Source organism: Bubalus kerabau, unplaced genomic scaffold, assembly GCF_029407905.1.
Source record: "Bubalus kerabau isolate K-KA32 ecotype Philippines breed swamp buffalo unplaced genomic scaffold, PCC_UOA_SB_1v2 scaffold_78, whole genome shotgun sequence".
Lineage (NCBI taxonomy): Eukaryota > Metazoa > Chordata > Mammalia > Artiodactyla > Bovidae > Bubalus > Bubalus kerabau.
The window spans coordinates 459,265-478,030 of record NW_026577932.1 but is presented as its reverse complement, the minus strand read 5'-3'; the positions used below and the strand labels follow the sequence as shown (position 1 = coordinate 478,030).

Genomic DNA, 18,766 nt, shown 5'->3' with positions numbered 1-18,766 from the left:
CGGTCTCTGTGGTCAGTGATCTTTGCATTTACTTGCATTACTACTAGGACTCTGGAGGCTCAGAGGATGGTTAGCATTTTTTAATTGAAAATAAGGTCTGTACATTGTTTTCGTAAACATGCTGTTGCACACTTGGTAGACTCGAGTGTAGTGTAAACACAATGTTTATAGGCACGGGGAAACCAAAGCACGCACGTGGCTAGCTTTATTACCATATTTGCTTTGTTGTGAGGGTCTGGAGCCCAACTTAGAATCTCTCTGAGGTCTGCCTATATTATCTTCTAAAATAGGATGAGAAACATTTACTCCTCTCAGGGTGCAGGACTGCCCCAGTAAACCATCTCTTTCCCACTCTTTCCTGTTACAGAGTTGCAATAATTTGCCACACGGTGTGAGGCCTTTCCTTTTCCCAGCCTCTCTTTCCTTTGCCTGCAGTCTGTCTAGTTTTCTCCCTTCGTTAATTACCTGTGAAGGAAGATGAAAGACGTTCTGGATATCATAGCACAGAAAAAGCCATCTGAAAATGAAATTCACGTGGCCAGAAGCTTCCTTACGAGGATCTTGAGAAACTCGATGAGGTACAGTCTTGGTTTTTACAATCGCCTTACTCCCGAGGTGGGATGGATTCATCCGTTTTATGCTTCAGTTTGTAGGCAGTTGTCATCAAGTCAACACCTTCCGCATTTTTGCCACCCATGGGTTTTTTTTTTTTTCCTCGTTAATTATCTGAGTCATCAGAAGGTTTGTGTTGTAAATAACTTTCGGGGTTTTCATTACTATTCGTTATTGCATAAGAGTGTTTAATGTTCTTGCCTGTTGGAAAGAATCTTTGACATCCATCAGGTACTTAGAGGCTCAGTTGTGCCCTTCAGCTCCCATCTGGAGTTGCCTGTGGCGAGACTGGTCTGTCCTGAATTGCAGGAGCAGGAGAGGCAAGTGTGCACCGTCTCCTCACGCAGCAGCTCGCCCTGGAGGCTCTGTGATGTTCATACGGCAGCTGCACAGATTTCCGACACCTGGGCAGGTGTGGTCAAACCCTAATAAGCCGTCATGGATGATGGTGCCTGTGGCAGGGGCAGGGAAGGCGCCTGTGACATTCAGAAGCCCTGGCAGGAATGGACTGGAGCCCGCTGGTCTAGGGCATGGTGATGCCCACCATGGGGGACCCTTAGATGACTTCAGACACTCTGACAGGCTCAGGGCAATACATGTCCACTGATCCCCTTTAGGGCTTCCCTGGTGACTCAGATGGCAAAGAATCTGCCTGCAATGCCAGGGACCCAGGTTTGATCCCTGGGTCGGGAAGATTCCCTGGAGAAGGGAATGGCAACTCACTCCAGTATTCTTGCCAGGAGAATCCCATGGACGGAGAGGAAGCTGGTGGGCTATGTCCATGGGTTTGCAAAAAGTTGGATATGACTGAGTGACTAACACAGACACACAGCCATAAACACACACACACACACACCAGTCCCATGGACAGAGGAGCCTAGTACGCTATAGTCCATGGGTTTGCAAAGATTCAGGTACGACTGAGTGACTGACCCACACATACACACACACAGTCCCCATTGAACTCCTACAGGCTCAGAGCAATACGTGTCCACTGGTCTCTGTTAGGGCTTCCCTGGTGGTTCAGGTGGTAAAGAATCTGCCTACAATGCAAGATACCTGGGTTCGATCCCTGGGTTGGGAAGATCCCCTGGAGAAGGAAATGGCAACCCACTCCAGTATTCTTGCCAGGAGAATCCCATGGACAGAGGAGCCTGGCGGGCTACAGTCCATGGGGTTGCAAAGAGTTGGATACCACTGAATGACTAACACAGACACACACACACACACACAGACACACCCACCCACCCACCCCCCCAATCCCATGGACAGGGGAATCTGGCAAGCTACAGTCCATGGGCTTGCAAAGAATCAGATACGACCGAGTGACTAACACAGACACACGCATGTACGCACACAGACACACACACACTCCCCACTGACTACAGGACAGCCATGTTTGCCTAAGTGAGTGGATAAATAAATGCACCCAATCCTGTAACACCCAGCCCACACCTTCTCCTCAAGGAGGCCAGGGGTGTCTGCAAAGTTGCACTGACATGGGCAAGACAAAAGATGCTGCTGTGGTTTTTGGTGGGGAGACGGGAAAGGGAAGGCAAGATGTATCTTATCTTCTTACCTCGAAGAAATTTGGAGGACTTCCCTGGCAGTCTAGTGCTTAACGACCCAGCTTCCAGAGCAAGGGCTATGGGTTTGATCCCCAGTCAGGAAACCAGGATTCCACTATGCCAAAAAAAAAAAAAAAAAATTGAAAACATGTTTAAAAAGAAACAGAATCATTTTGGCAGCCCGAGGGCCAGTTTGCACCTGGAAACCAGTGATTGTCACTCTGTGCTCAGACCAGTTCTCCAGTAACGAACCTGTATCAGGAGTGTTGGTGGCCAGATGTTAAAGGGGAAGTGACCGCGCCCGACCGCGATGCAGCCTCTCAGTCCTTTCTAGGCATGAAGCGGTCCTCGGTGTGATGTCCCTGACTCGTCTGCATCCCTTTTTTTTTTCCTACCCCCAGGAGGAATGAGCTGAGCTGGAGGCCACACTCCTGGCATGCCACCAAGTTCTCCGACAGCCAGTCCGAGCCAGCTGCACCTCTGTTTCCCTGCCCCTCTCGGCCGAGCCGGTACCACGCCAGGTAGGCGCACCTTCTGCCTTCTCCCCCGCCTCCCCGGGGGCTGGGGAGCTGCTTTCACTTTCTGCCACACCGCTGACAGCCCTGCCCTGTTGTCACCACGTGTTTCTTTCTTTTCCTTCCTGTTGCAGTGTAGTTCATTTATGGTAGTCTTCATTTCAGCTCTGCAGCATCAGATCCGATCTGATCAGTCGCTCAGTCGTGTCCGACTCTTTGCGACCCCATGAATCGCAGCACGCCAGGCCTCCCTGTCCATCACCAACTCCCGGAGTTCACTGAGACTCACGTCCATCGAGTCAGTGATGCCATCCAGCCATCTCATCCTCTGTCGTCCCCTTCTCCTCCTGCCCCCAACCCCTCCCAGCATCAGAGTCTTTTCCAATGAGTTAACTCTTCGCATGAGGTGGCCAAAGCACTGGAGTTTCAGCTTTAGCATCATTCCTTCCAAAGAAATCCCAGGGCTGATCTCCTTCAGAATGGACTGGTTGGATCTCCTTGCAGTCCAAGGGACTCTCAAGAGTCTTCTCCAACACCACAGTTCAAAAGCATCAATTCTTCAGAGCTCAGCCTTCTTCACAGTCCAACTCTCACATCCATACATGACCACAGGAAAAACCACAGCCTTGACTAGACGAACCTTTGTTGGCAAAGTAATGTCTCTGCTTTTCAATGTGCTATCTAGGTTGGTCATAATTTTCCTTCCAAGGAGTAAGCGTGTTTTAATTTCCCAATTTTTCAAGCTGCTACTCCCATCTAATGGGCTTCCCAGGTAGCTCAGCTGGGGAAAGGATCCGCCTTGCAATGCAGGAGACCCTGGTTCAATTCCTGCATCCATAAGATCCCCTGGGGAAGGGATAGGCTACCCACTCCAGTGTTCTTGGAATGCAGGAGACCCTGGTTCGATTTCCTGGGTTGGGAAGATCCCCTGGGGAAGGGATAGGCTACCCACTCCAGTATTCTTGGAATGCAGGAGACCCCGGTTCAATTCCTGGGTCGGGAAGTTCCCCTGGAGAAGGGCTAGGCTACCCACTCCAGTGTTCTTGGAATGCAGGAGACCCCGGTTCAATTCCTGGGTTGGGAAGTTCCCCGAGAGAAGGAATAGGCTACCCACTCCAGTGTTTTTGGGCTTCCGTGGTAGCTCAGCTGGTAAAGAATCCACCTGCAAGGTGGGTGACATGGGTTCGATCCCTGGCTTGGGAAGATCCCCTGGAGGAGGGCATGGCAACCCACTCCAGTATTCTGGCCTGGAGAATCCCCATGGACAGAGGACCCTGGTGGGCTACCATCCATGGGGTTGCAGAGAGTTGGACACGACTGAGCGACTAAGCACAGCACACACATACTTCATTGAAAGTTATTGTAAAATATTGGCTGTGTTCCCTGTGCCATACAATATATCATTGTAGCGTATTTATTTTATCGTTTGTACTTTACTGCCCTACCTCTGTCCTGCCCCTCCCCCTTCCCTCCCCCCACTGGTAATCACTAGTTCGTTCTGTATGTCTGTAAGTCTGCTTCTGTTCTCTTTGTTGTTGATTCCACATGTAAGTGACATTATGCAGTATTTGTTTTTCTCCACCTTAGTTCATCAAACACAATGCCTTCCAGGCCTGTCCTTGTTGATACGAATGGCAAAATTTCATTCTTTTTTATGGCTGGGTAGTATCCCATTGTATGTGTTTGTGTGTATGATATATACCACAACTTCTTTAATCTATTCATCTGTCGATGGACTTTAAGGTCACTTCCGTATCTTGAGCACTGTAAATAATGCTGCTATGAACAATGGGGTGCATGTTATCTTTTTGAATTAGTGTTCTCATTTGGGGTGGGGACAGTTTATATATCAAGGAGTGAAACTGCTGTATGCTATGGTAGTTCTCTTTTTAGCTTTCTAGGAACTTGCTTGCTGTTTTCCCATAGTGAGCAAGGGTTCCCTTTTCTCCGTATCCTCACCAGCTTTTGTTATTTGTTGTCTTGTTGATGACAGACCTTCTGCCAGGTGAGGGTGATACTTCATTGTGGCTTTGGCTTGCCTTTCTCTGATTACCGATGCTGAGCAGCTTTTCGTGTGCCATCTGTATGTCTCCTTTGGGAAAATGTCTATTCAGGTCTTCTAACCATTATTTATTAATGTATTTTTGGGCCATGTGCGTCATGTGGGATCCTCAACTGGGGATAGAACTCTCCACCCCTGCAGGGGAAGGGCAGAGTCTTAACTGGCCTGCCAGGGAAGTCCCTTCTGCCTATTTTTTAATCAGGTATTTATTTTTCAGATAGATTTGGATCCGTTTATTTTTTACACATTAACCCCTCATTGGTCGTGTCATTGGCAAGTATTTTCTCCCATTCAGTAGGTTGTCTTCATTTTGTTGATGGTTTCCTTTCCTCTGAAAAAACCTTTCATTTTAATTAGGTCCCGTTTGTGTATTTTTGCATTTCTTTACTTTGCCATAGGAGGCAGATCCCCAAAAATACTGCTACAATTTATGTCAAAGGGTATTCTGCCTGTATTTTCCTCTGGTAGTTTCATGGTTTCTGGTCTTAAATTTAAATCCTTAATCCATTTTGAGATTTTTTTTTTTTAATACCACGTTAGAGAATGTTCTAGTTTCATTCTTTTGCATGTAGCTATCCAGTTTTCCCAGCATGACTTATTGAAGGGGCTGTCTTTTCTCTTATATCCTTGCCTCCTTTGTCATAGACTAGTTGATGATAAGTGCGTGGGTTTATTTCAGGGCTCTCTATTCTGTTTCCTGACCTATGTGTCTGTTTTTGTGCCACTGCCATACTATTTTGATGACCATAGCTTTGTAGTGTAGTCTGATACCTCCATCTCTCTTCTTTCTCAAGATTGTTTTGGCTCTTCAGGGTCTTTGATGCTACTATGCAAATTTTAAAATTGATTTGTTCTAGTTTTGTGAAAAATGCTGTTGGTATTTTGATAGGGATAGCTTTGAATCTGTAGATTGCTTTGAGCAGTATGGTCATTTTAACAATATTCTTCCAGTCCATGGTATATATTTCCATTCTGTGTATGGCATTTTCAGTTTCTTTCATCAGTGTCTTATAGTTTTCTGACTATAGGTCTTTTACCTCCTTGGTTAGATTTTTCCTAGGTATGTATATATGTGTGTATTTTTCCTAGGTATGTATATATGTGTGTATTATTATTGTTATTTTTGTCCACACTGAGGGACACATGGGCTCTTGGTTTCCCAACCAGGGATCAAACCCACAGCCCCCACAGTGAAAGCTAGGACTCTTAAGCTCTGGACCACCAGGGACACGTCTCAGTACTTAATTCTTTTTAATGCAGTTGTAAATGGTTTGTTTCCTCAGTTCCTCTGTCTGATGGTTCACTGTTAGTATGCAACCCATTTCTTTATGTTAATTTCATATCCTGCAACTTGACCAAATTCATTGATGTGTTGTAGGAGTTTTTTGGTGACATCTTAGGATTTTCTATGTATAATATCACATCATCTGCAAACAGAGGCAGTTTTACTTCTTCCTTTCCAGCTGGAATTCCTTTGATTTCTTTTTCTCTGATTGCTGTGGCTAGGAGTTCCAAAACTTTGTTGAGTGAAAGTGATGAGAATGGGCATCCTTGCCTTGTTCCTGAAATGCTTTCAGCTTTTCACTGTTGAGTATAATCTTTGCTGTGAATTTTGCATATATGGCCTTCATTATGTTGAGGTACGTCCCCTCTATGCCCACGTGGTTGAGTTTTTATCAAAATGGATGCTGAATTTTATCAAAAGCTTTCTCTGCCTCTCTCGAGATGATCATATGGTTTTTACTCTTCAGTTTGTTAATGTTGTGTATCCCATTGGTTAATTTGCAGATATGGAAGCATCCTTGGTATATCCTGGGATAAATTCCACTTGATCATAGTGTATGATCCTTTAAATGTATTTTTTTGATTCAGTTTGCTGATATTTTATTGAGGATTTTTCATCTATGTCCATCAGTGACAATAGCCTGTAATTTTATTTTTTGTGTGTGATGTCTCTGGTTTGGTGTCACAGTGATGTTGGCCACGTAGAATGAGTTCGGAAGCATTCCTTCCTTTGCAATTTTTTCAGTAGTTTGAGATGGAAAGGTGTTAACTCTTCTCTGAAAGTTTGGTAGAGTTCACCTGTGAAGCCATCTGGTCTTGGACTTTTGTTTGATGGGAGTTTTTTTTTTTTTAAATTAGGTTGAGCTTGTTGCTGCTAATTAGTTTGTTAATATTTTCTACTTTCTGGTTTGATCTTGGGAAATGGTATGTTTCTTGAACATTTTCCATTTCTCTAGATTGTCCATTTTATTGGCATGTAGTTCATATAATTATCTCGTAAGATCCTTTGTGTTTCCGTGGTATCAGTTATAATTTCTTTCATTTCTGACTTTACTGATTTTTTGGGTCCTTTTGTTTCTTGAATCTGACTAAAGGTTTATCAATTTGGTTCATCTTTTCAAAAATCAGGTTTTAGTTTGATCTTTCTTAGTGTTTTTTAGTCTATATTTCATTTATTTCTGCTCTAATGTTCATCATTTCTTTCCTTCTACTAACTTTGGAGTTTGTGTGTTCCTTTTTCTAGTCGCTTTACATATAGGGTTAGAGTATTTGAGGTTGTTTCCTAAGATAAACTTGCATTGCTGTAAATTTCTCTCTTAGAACTGCTTTTTCTGCATCCCGTAGGTTGTGGATTGTTTTATTTTGTATGGTGCCTTTCTTGACTTCAGAATGATGTTCCTTTTCTGATGAGAAAAGTCTATGGATGCATCATTACTGGAACGATTCTAACTTTTTTTCACTAAGTAGCAGATGTATAATACTTGAAAACAAAACAAAACAAAATACCAAGAGAAAGGATGGGCAGGTGTGCTTTCTCATTTATGTCGTCTAATTGATAAATCGGTTTTGGCCGAATCCCTTTGAGCCAGCTGAGTGGGATGGCTGTGCACATCACCACCCTTCTTTAGAGATGTTTACGTGCAGATTAGAAGGCAGGAGTCACTTACGTGTTGAGCAGGACATTTTGCCAAAGCTCCCTAGGGGATTCTGTGCTACACCAGCACCCTCTCTCCCAGGTTGCTTTGTGGAGGTACGGGGGAAACCAGGGGCCTTCACAGCCCATGTGCCAGGCTTGGGACCAGCCTTGGCCTGGTGGTTTCTTGGTGACTTTGAGACAGAGGGCCTGAGAATTGTGAGTTGGTAGAAGGGGGAAGGCTGGTCCACATGGCTTACCTGGAGCCCACATTTCAGGGTCAGAAGGGCAAATGCCACCCCCAGACAGCACCATGGGGTTGTTGGCTTGGAGAAGCTTCTGCTAGCCACAGGGAGCTGACCAGGCACCTTGGTTAGTGGCCAGTGTCCTCGCTAGTCTGTTAGAAGGATAATGGTAACAGCCAGTAGTGTGCCTCTTTGGGGTGTGTGCACAAGTGCCTGTGTGAGTGTGTACGTGTATTTGTATATGTATGTGAATGTGTGTGTGCATGTGTGTGCATATGCGTGATATGCATGACTGTGTGTGTCTGTGTGTGTATTCAGAGCTAACATAAATATCTCAAAGTCAGTTTTTGACTATTACTAAATGTCTGCTGTAAAGGAAAATGTGTCTTAAATTGAATATTCCTGGGACTTCCCTGGTGGTCCAGTGGCTAGGATTCCGAGCTCCAAGGTCCCCAGTTTCAATTCCTGGTCAGGGAACTAGATCCCACATGCCACAACTAAGTCTTGGCATGGCGCAGCTAAGGAGCCCATGGGCTGCCACTAAGACATGGCCCAGCTACATAGATAAGTACAATATTACCTATTTACAGCCATAAGAGATGGTAGTATTTGGAGTCCACGGTACTTTGGAAAAACCCAGATTATCATCCCAGCGGTAACACTTAAGTGAAAAAGTGGGCCTCAGAGTGCATTATGACAGTGACTTCATGTAATAGGATCTCCATGAAGCCCATTTGGCTGTTTTTGAATTAAGACACCCATGTGCCCTGTGGAAACTGCGCTGAGCTTTATTTCTGTCTGCTTGGACTTAGAATCTCCCGGAAAAATCCACTCAGGAATGCGGGAGACAGGATGGAGAGAAATGTACTCCATTTCTGGGAGGGGACCTGGTCTGTCCTCCGAGGACACGGTGTGGAGCCCAGTGTTCATGTGACTTAGCCAGCTCACACTCTTGTGTCTTTTCCCAGGTCACACATTTTTCTTTCTTATCTTGCTTCCTCTCAAACCTCAAGTAGATGCAGTTTTTTTAACCCCCTTGAAGCATGAATGTTCCAGCTTTGTTGAGCTTTAATGAAAGCACTTTACATGCCTGGATAAATAGTTTAACCATTGAGAGCTTAAGTGTGCAATATCGTCCTATCAAAAAAAAAAAGAAGTGCATACCTAAGTCTTAAAATACTAAAAAAAATGCTAATCATCGTTTGAGCTTTCAATGAGTGGCAGTCCTTTTGCGATAGTAACATGAAAGATCACAAATCACCATGAGAAATAATAATGAAAAAATTCTGAAATACTGCAATAATTTCAAAAATGTGGCAGAGTGAACGGTGTTGGGGAAAATGGCACCTATAGGCTTGCTTGATGCAGAATTGCTACAAACCTTCAGTTTGGGGGGCAGGGAGGAAGCAGTATCAGCAAAGTGCAGTAAAATGAGGAATGCCTGTAATTTAATATTTGGGTTTTGCAAATATAATCTTATCTCTGAACTTGCCTTTTTAAGTTGAAGATCCTTCTCTTTTGATGGCCTTCCTCGTGCTAGCAGTGCATAGCATTAATTATTTCATGCACTAAACTAGAGGCTCACGAACTCGTTCCGCAAGGGGCCAGATACACTTTCTAGCTGGTGGGCAGGTGTCTTTGGCAGCTGCTCAGCTCTGAGTTTGGAGCCCTGCACACAGCCATGACCGTGTTCCCCTCAGTCTATATTTATGAGCACTGAAATTTGAATTTCAGATTGTTTTTATGGATCACGTGGTACTGTTTGAATTCTGCCCTCTCCCCCCCACTAGAAAACCTAAAAGCCATCCTTAGCTTTGTGGGCTGCGGTTTGCTATCCAGGATACTTCTGCATGCTGCGGACTTCCCCTCAGCCTGTGGGTGTTGTCTTCAGAAGTGTACTGCAGCATTGAAGGTTTTCTGTTTGGGAAAAGCCATCCAGTGGGTAGGACTCTGACCCTTTCAGCCTGCCTCGGAAAAGCTGCTCTTTGAAATGTGAAAAGTTAGATGCGGTGCGCTCACCTTCTCTGGGCTTCACCCTGGTGACTCAGGTGGTAAAGAATCCACCTGCGAATGCAAGAGATGCAGGTTCGATCCCTGGGTCCAGAAGATCCCCCAGAGAAGGAAATGGCAACCCATTCTGGTGTTCTTGCCTGGAGAATCCCATGTGCCTGGAGAATCCCATGAACAGAGGAGCCTGGCGGGCTACAGTCCATGGGGGTTGCAAAGACTGGGACACGGTTGCGTATACTCATATTCACTTTCCTGTCCAGGGATCTCCATGGGGGAAGAGTGGTTAGTGATGTCTGCATGAGGGCAGCTGCGCCCACGTGCACCGTCTCCTCTTGCCCTTCCCTACAACCTGGCCCTAAAGCACCCCTCTGTTGCCTGTGGTTTCTTCTCCTTTCCTAGCTCCTCCTCCCAGGACCTGTCGGGCGGTGCCTGGGAGCCAGCGAACCTGCAGCGCACCTCGGACCACTTCAGCTCGCTGGGGAGCGTCGACAGCCTGGACCCATCCTCCCAGCCCGACCCGTCGGGGCGCCTCTCGGCGGCCAAGTCCAGCAGCAGCATCGACCGCCTGGGTGGTGCCAGCAAGCGGGACTCAGCTTACGGTTCATTCTCCACCCGCTCCAGCACCCCGGACCACACCCTGCCCAAGGCGGACGCGTCCTCAGCCGAGAATATCCTCTACAAAGTGGGCCTGTGGGAGGCCTCCGCTGCAGCGGACAGACGGCCGGGCCTAGCGGCCGGCGACCCTCAGGGCACCGAGGAGCCCCTGGGGTGCTTACCGCCCCGGGTCCCCGAGGACGGCCCCGAGCCCAAGCTAGCTGCTTGCGGGCGGTCCAGCTCCGGGCCCGTCTGGTATGTTCCGGATAAGAGACGAGCCCCTCCGTCCCCTCCCCCGCCGCCTCCCCCGCTCCGCCGTGACAGCTTCGCTGCCACCAGGAGCCACGAGCAGACCCAGGGCCCCACGTTCTCAGCAGACGCGGCCCCAGCGCAGCCCTTGCCGGGCCTGAGCCGCGTACAGCCCCACGGTGGCGACTGGAAGAGACCCGAACCCGCTGATCAGCTGTTGAGGCCGGTGCGCGGGGCTGACGGGGGGAGAGCTGCGAGCTCGGGGTGCGCTCCAGGGGCACATGTGGACTGTGGGTGGCCGGCCTGCGACAGCGGGTCCCGGGCTCTTTTGGGGGCCCCCAGCCGGCTGCAAGCTTCTCTCTCGAGCACTGACGTGCGCCGCCCGCAGCCCTCGCCCGTGTGCCAACACCCGCGCCACTCGAGCGACGAGGGCCCCTTCTTCCGCGAGGGCCCCAGGGCCACCACGTGGCTAGGGGAGCCCCTCCCCGCTGACTGCCTCGGGAACAACACCCCTGCTGCCATTGTCGTCGGAGGGCCGCGCGCAGCAGACCAGAGGGGCGACTGCAGTGCGCAGAGCCGCTACTACTGCGTGATGTCCAGACCCGGTCCCCAGTGGGGCGCCCCGGCCCCTCAGCCCCGCTGCTACCCGTCCCGGCTGGAGGGCACCCCGGGCGCACGGCAGAGAAGCAGGGCAGACCCGGTGGACAGGGCACCCGAGGACCCACCGGGGGCTGGTCTCCTGGACAGAGGCGGCAGGAAGAGGGTGGTGGGCAGCTTGGACGACGGGGGCGGCGAGATCTGCCCCCTGCAGACGCCCATGCTGCACTCGCTGAGCCGGGAAAGGGCGTGCCCACCCGAGACCGGCCACAAGGACATGGCGGCGGCGCCGTCTGAGGCCCTGGCAGGCAAGCCCCTCCGGAGGAGCGACCGCTTCGCCACCACCCTGAGGAATGAGATCCAGCAGCGGCGAGCCAGGCTGCAGAAGAGCCGGAGCACGGCCACCTTGGCCAGCTCCGCGGAGGAGGAGGGGGAGGCGGAAGACGACGTGGAGACTGAGGCACACGGCTCCTGGGCGCAGCCAGTGGGCGCCCCGGAGACCACCTTCCCCAGCGGCGCCTATAAGGATCACCTGAAGGAGGCGCAGGCCCGCGTCCTGAGGGCCACGTCGTTCCGGCGCCGCGACCTGGATCTCAGCCTGGCGGACCCGGAGCCAGCCCCCCGCGTCTGGGAGGGGGCCCCTGGTGCCAGGCCACCCTTGTGCGCTGCCGGCAGTGGCAGCGGCAGCGCGCGCATCGGGAGCCGGAGGCGCTTCACTGCTGAGCAGAAACTGAAGTCCTACTCGGAGCCCGAGAAGATGAACGCAGTGGGGCTGACGGACCAGCGCCCTGCACCCCGCGATGAGACGCTGCGCACCTTTGCTGACAGGTGGAAGTTTTTTGAGGAAACCAGCAAGCCCGTGGGCCCCCAGCCCGGGCCGAGGCCGGCGCCCTGTGGCTTCCCCAGGGAGAAGCCGGAGATGCTGTGGATAGTGGGCCCTGGAAAAGACGGAAAGGCGGGGAGACCCATCCCGCCAGAGCGGCTCGGCACCTTCGCAGAGTATCAAGCCTCCTGGAGGGAACAGAGGAAAGTCCCGGAAGCCAGGGGTGGCGGGAGGTACCACTCCGCCGACAACATCCTCGACGTGGGTGTGGACCAGGAAGAGAGGCCGCAGTACGTCCACGAAAGGTCCCGGTCATCGCCTTCCACAGACCTCTACAAGCAGGTAAGCATCCTGCAGGGGACCAGATGCAACTCCCGCTGACCCCAAGGCACAAATGGGACACCCACGGAATAGCATGGCCCAGTGTCGTGGTGACTTGTGTCCTGATGTCCAAGCGTTTCTGTGCACCAGGCTCAGCCAGTATATCAACTCCTGCGAGTGGTACCTGGGGACCAGGTCCACACATTCATGACAATTGCAGGTGCCCTGGTTTCCCCCACATCTCGAGTTCCCAGCCTCATCTTAGCTGAAGCTGTCTTCCCCCCAGCCTCATCTCTAGCTGAAGCTGTCTTCCCCCTCGATTAGCTTGCTGTTAATACAAAGGGAAGAAATTGGGGGAACAATAGAAAATGGTTAAGTTGTCCTCTGAAATGAAAAGGGGTGCTTTATGTCCACCCTTAACACAACACATGTTAGACACTTTTCAAATACTGATGTCGCTTCATACTTTGACTGTTCTCATTTGGTTTTTATTTTATGGGATCAGATATTTTTAAAGATTGCTCTGGGGCAAGTGTAACTGAAAGTGCAATGCTTTATTGCACTTTCTTTAGGCGTGTTGATGATGAAAGCTGACGTTTAGCTTTCTAAAAAAAACCTCCGTGCTTGTATTCATACTTCACGGTTCATAGTCAGTCTTCCTCTCTCTGCCTTTTCTGCTCCTTCCATCTGCAGGGGTGTATTTTCAAAGGAAAGATTTCCTGCGGCATCCGACGGAGGCTTTTGTAAACAATAGAACCAGCGATCGCTTTGTTACATACTTATGAACGTGTGTGTGTGCGTGCGTGTGTGAAGAGAGTTGCTGGTTTCTGTGTGGCCCCCAGTACAGAAAGGCCTGTGGACACCTAGGGCATGTGTGTCCCCCGAGATGGTGCCCTGTGCCACGTGACCTTTGAGAATTCATGTTCTCGAGGTCAAGAGACCAGGCTGCCAGACTCCAGGTCCCAGGGCTTGAGCTTTGACTGCGGTGAGCCGTGTGACCAGCAGCGTTTTGATTTGACTGGGTGGAGTTGGGGGCCACCATGTCACACAGCTTTCCAGCCCTCACGTCGGAGTCCTGCTTCCTGCCGGGGAGCCCAAGGGGACCGCGGTCTCCTTGAGTCATTTTGACGAGGGCTGGGCTGACCGCAGGCCACGTCACCCAGTTCGTGGGTGCTGGCTCACAGGGCGCACCCACAATGAAGGGGTTCGTGATCGCAGAGGTTCTCAGGGGGGGAGGCCGCTTGATGACTGGGTGTCCTGTTGTGCCGCCCTTGGCAGGACGCATCCATGGAACCTCGATGGGAAGCAGGGGACCCGGAGGAGCACACGGAGCTTTCTTCGGCGGCACCGGCCGAGGACAGAAGCCCCACCCCAAGGTACGAGAATCTTGCACTTGGGGTCGCTGAGGAGGCATCTTGTGGGGGGCGGGTGGGCTGCTTTACGGGAGTTGAGGGCTCGGATAATGTGGTTGGGCATGTGGTTTCGGCCAGACTTGAAGTGGCTGGTCACCAGTTGGAGTTGCCTGAGGCCCCTCACCACTGCCTGCGGGACCAGCAAACCCAGGGCAGGGACACTGTGAACACCCTCCTTATGGCATTTTTTTTTTGGTTCATCAGACAGTTGCTGTGTTTTGCATACAGTCGAGTTCTTTCTGATGACAGAGAAACCCAGTGTGATGGGCTTGAATGGAATGCTTTATGCAGAACAGCAAAGTGAAGGGACCCTTTAACGACTAGGGCGCAGCTGGGTTGCTGGCCGGGGAATCCAAGTTGCCTGGAAGGATTGTTAATGAAAGGATGGGGGTTAGGCCTTCTTTAATGAGTTCATTTTGAGCTTTAAAAATAGAAATCGACTCGGTCAGCTCCCCCAGAGCAGGTCAGAGCATGAAAAAATGGGCTGGCTGCAGTGTTAACATGATTATATGCCCACATTCTAAAATGTGTCTGGAGTAGCAGTCTTCCTGCAGTGAGGGTGAAATTTAGGTGAAATACACACCACTGTGTGGACCCTTATCCTTGAGGATCGCAGGAGAGGACATTGCAGGTCACTGCAGGAGCTGGGCTTTAACCTTATTTGCAAAACGGCTGATAAAAGGGTCTTCCCTAGTGGCCTAGTGGGTAGGGCACGGAGCTCGCAGTGTGGGGGACCTGGGCTCCCTCCCCCGTCAGAGAACTACATCCCGTGTGCCGCAGTTGAAGACGTGGCACAGCCAAGTAAATACATATTTTTAAAAAAAAAAAAAAACAGCAAAACACTGATGGAGAAATGGAAGCCGATTCATGCGCGGTAGGGTCACTGAGTGCAGATCTTTCTGGGCCTTGAGGGTCTCTGGGGGTTGATAGCTGCTTGGATTAAAACATTAACCTCAAAATTGAAGGTTGTGTCTCAGAAACGACCGAGTTGAATGTTGGCTCTTGCCAGCCTTGTGCGCCGGGGTCTTATTTCATTTGGCTCTAAAACTGGCTGCTGGCAGCATCGCACAGGGGTACGGTGGCTCGGAGGGGGCAGGCATGGTGGTCTGCGTGTGCTGGTGTGGGACGCGGCTGCCGTGAGGCACACACCTGCAGAAGTGAGCTGCACGGTTGGGGCTTTGTGACCCTGTGTTCCGAGTGGAGCATAGGGACATGCTACGGAGCGCCAGCTGTCATCTTGATCAGAGTGGCTCTTTGCCCCACTGCAGTACAGAGCGTGCCACATTGTGGGGAGGCGGGGGGCTGCTCTGGGCAACCCTGAACACGTGGGAGGGCTTTGTTCCCTGCATGGCAGCACATGTGGGTGGGCTTCCCTCCTGCCCAGCGTTGGCCTCGGGCATTTTAAACTGCAGAGCTCTCGCTGCTGCACTGGTTGGACTTCAGCTCCTCTGCTGGTTCAGTCGTAATAAATGGCTTCACTGTTACATACTGTGTGTGTGTGTGTGTGTGTTACAATGGCACGGTCAGTAGCGAAGGGGTGAAGAGGATGGGGGTGGGTGGCAGGAGATGGCAGTGAGAGGGAGAGAGGGAATCATGTGCTGTGTGCATCACAGCCTTGGCTTCTGGCAGGCTGTGTGGGTAACCACTCTGAGGGAGTGACTTCCAGAAGCTTTCCCGCTTTTGCGCGACCAACCTAGCAATTTTCAGAATCATCCTGTGGGTTTTTAAAGAGCGGAGAGACTCAAGTGAAATTCTAGAACGGGAATGTCGAAAAGTTGTGGTCAGCTGCTTTTGGAGAATGTTTTATTTTCTGAAGTAACTGGCCAAAGAGAGTGCCCTCGAAACACTTAAATTTGAGAATAAAATAAATGAAAATGCAGACAAGGGACTGTCCTTTGAGATCTATAATGCAAAGATTTAAAGATGCCCAGTGTTTTGCATAAATTAATGTAAAACAGTCTGTATAAGGGCTTCTCTGGTGGCTCAGACGGTAAAGAATCTGCCTGCAGTGCGGGAGACCCAGGTTCAAGCCCTGGATCGTGAAGATCCCCTTGCAAAAGACGTGGCTACCCGCTCCAGTATTCTTGCCTGGACAGTCCCATGGACAGAGGAGCCTGGCGGACTATGTGGTTGCAGAGAGTCGGACAGGACTGAGCAACTAACGCCCTCTAACTGCTGATCTGTTAACCAGAACATGATAATGAAAACTGGTTTTTGTTGTATTTATTAGGGTGCCAGAAGAGTATCAAGATAATTATTCATGTAAATCAAATTGAGAACTTTTAAAAAAAACTTTATTTTATATTGGAGTATAGCCAATTGGGCTTCCCTGGTGGCTCAGATGGTAAAGCGCCTGTCTGCAATGCAGGAGACCCGGATTCAGTCCCTGGGTCGGGAAGATCCCCTGGAGAAAGAAATGGCAACACACTCCAGTATTCCGGCCTGGAAAATCCCATGGATGGAAGAGCCTGGTGGGCTACAGTCCCGGGGGTTGCAAAGAGTCAGACACAACTGAGCGACTTCACTTTCACTATAGCCAATTAACAATGTGATAGTTTCAGGTGAACAGCGAAGGGACGCAGCCCTACATATGCATGTATCCATTCTCCCCCCCCAACTCTCCAAATTGAGAACATTTTTCTGAGGTTCAGAATTCTGGTTCTGCATCAAGTAGGACAGGCGTTCCACCCCTACAGGGACTTCTAGCGTAGGAGGGAAGAAAAGACACCCATGCTTACAACTGGGGGGATGACACATAATTGTCAATTTTTTAAATGTTACGTGGTCGGACAGGACTGAGCAACTAACACCCTCTAACTGCTGATCTGTTAACCAGAACATGAGTGGAGAGACTCAGCTCCTTTTGGATGATTGTCCGTTGGCAGAACCCTGCTGCTGAACTTGTATTGACGAATGTAGTTGACCTGGCAGTACGTGAAGCAGCAGGCTCTCCTTGCTTTTTAGAGTGAAGGCATCAGCATGTCAAATTTGGTACCACGAACTTGTTGGCCGCTAAAGAAAGAAAGACAGTGAAGTCGCTCAGTCATGTCCGACTCTTTGCAACCCCATGGACCTGTAGCCTGCCAGGCTCCTCCATCCAGGGGATTCTCCAGGCAAGAATGCTGGAGTGGGTTGCCATTCCCTTCTCCAGGGGATCTTCCTGACCCAGAGATCGCACCCTGGTCTCCCGCACTGCAGGCAGATTCTTTACCATCTGAGCCACCAGGGAAGCCCAATGTATCCGACTCTTAGTGACCCCATTGACTGTAGCCCACCAGGCTCCTCTGTCCATTGGATTCTCCAGGCAAGAATACTGGAGTGGGTAGCCTGTCCCTACTCCAGGGGATTTTCCCAACCCAGGAATCGAACCCAGGTCTCCCGCCTTGCAGGCGAATTCTTTACCAGCTGAGCCACCAGGGAAGCCCAAGAATACTGGAGTGGATAGACTATCCCTTCTCCGGTGGATTTTCCCCACCCAGGAATCAAACCGGGGTCTCCTGCATTGCAGGCGGATTCTTTACCAGCTGAGCCGCCCGGGAAGCCCAGTTATGGACTAGACTGGACATAAGCAGTGCCCTTCAGGTGTCTGTATCTCCCATCACTCCCCCAGATGAGACTATCTAGTTGCCGAGAGACAAGCTCACGGCTCCCACTGATTGTACATTAGGGTGAGTGGTACAGATATTTCCTTGTTTATCACAAGGAAATTTTATGGTACAAGTATTTCCTTTATTTATCACATGGGATACTTACAGAAAGAAAGTGCACCATACATGCCATCTGCTTGAATCATCCAGAAACCATCCCCAGCCCCCCACCCCCGACCCCCACCCCCACCTCTTGCTATGTGGAAAAATTGTAGAGGATTCTGTTCTGGGAGGTTCTGCAGAGTATTCTTGTGGGGTGGAGCCCGGCGCTGTGGCCTCTGGCAGGTTCCTGCCTCCATCCTCCTCCTGGCTACCTCCGCCCCCTCCAGGAGGAGTTGCTGCCAGCCGACCAGCTCTGACCTGCAGGCTTGTGTTTTGTTGGGACATGTGGGAGAAGGGGGGGTCGCGGTGGAGACTTAAGAATGGATCCTTAAGCCCAGTAACAGCCAGAAGGTGGAATGTGTTTTACATTGGTGGAGCATGATTTATGCTCTTTAGGGAAAAGCATGTTTTCATAGTAAATCCATCAACACACTTAAATCCAGCTGAGGGTCACCTCCCTGTCCGACTTCCCCTGAGAGGTGGCTTGGTGTCCAGAGCCCGATGCCAAGTCTGACTTCTTTTTTTATTAATTAGTTTTTATTGGAGTATAGTTGCTTAACAGTGTTGTGTTAGTTTCTGCTGTACAGCAAAATGAATCAGCTGTGTGTATAGATGCGGATAGATATATATGCTGTCTTTGAAAAAGTTCTTCCCATTTAGATCCCCACAGAGCAGGCAGTTCCCTGTGCTATAGAATAGGTTCTTACTAGTTATATATTTTATACATAGTATCAATAGAGTATGGCTTCCCTGGTGGCTCAGATGGTAAAGAATCCGCCTGCAATGTGGGAGACCTGGGTTCAATCTCTGGATTGGGAAGATCCCCTGGAGAAGGGAAAGGCTACCCACTTCAGTGTTCTGGCCTAGAGAATTCCATGGACTGTCCATGGGGTCACAAAGAGTCAGACACAACTGAGCAACTTTCACTTTTCCATCAATAGTGTATGGGCTTCCCTGGTGGCTCAGATAGTAAACAATCTGCCTGCAACTTGGGGGACACGAGTTCAATCCCTGGGTCAGGAAGATCCCCTGGAGAAGGGAATGGCAACCCACTCCAGTATTCTTGCCTGGAGAATCCCATGGACAGAGGGG

At 50.0% G+C, this 18,766-nt stretch overlaps 1 protein-coding gene across 1 annotated transcript in view; it reads left to right on the top strand.

Annotated features, from left to right (window-relative positions):
* LOC129641143 (protein Shroom2-like) overlaps positions 1 to 18,766 on the top strand; it is a 140,801-nt gene that overhangs the window by 85,437 nt on the left and 36,598 nt on the right. The window contains exons 3-4 of the mRNA XM_055565925.1: positions 2,582 to 2,701; positions 10,329 to 12,538. Of these exons, the coding sequence (XP_055421900.1) occupies positions 2,582 to 2,701; positions 10,329 to 12,538 (2,330 nt within the window). The remainder of the gene's footprint in view (positions 1 to 2,581; positions 2,702 to 10,328; positions 12,539 to 18,766) is intronic.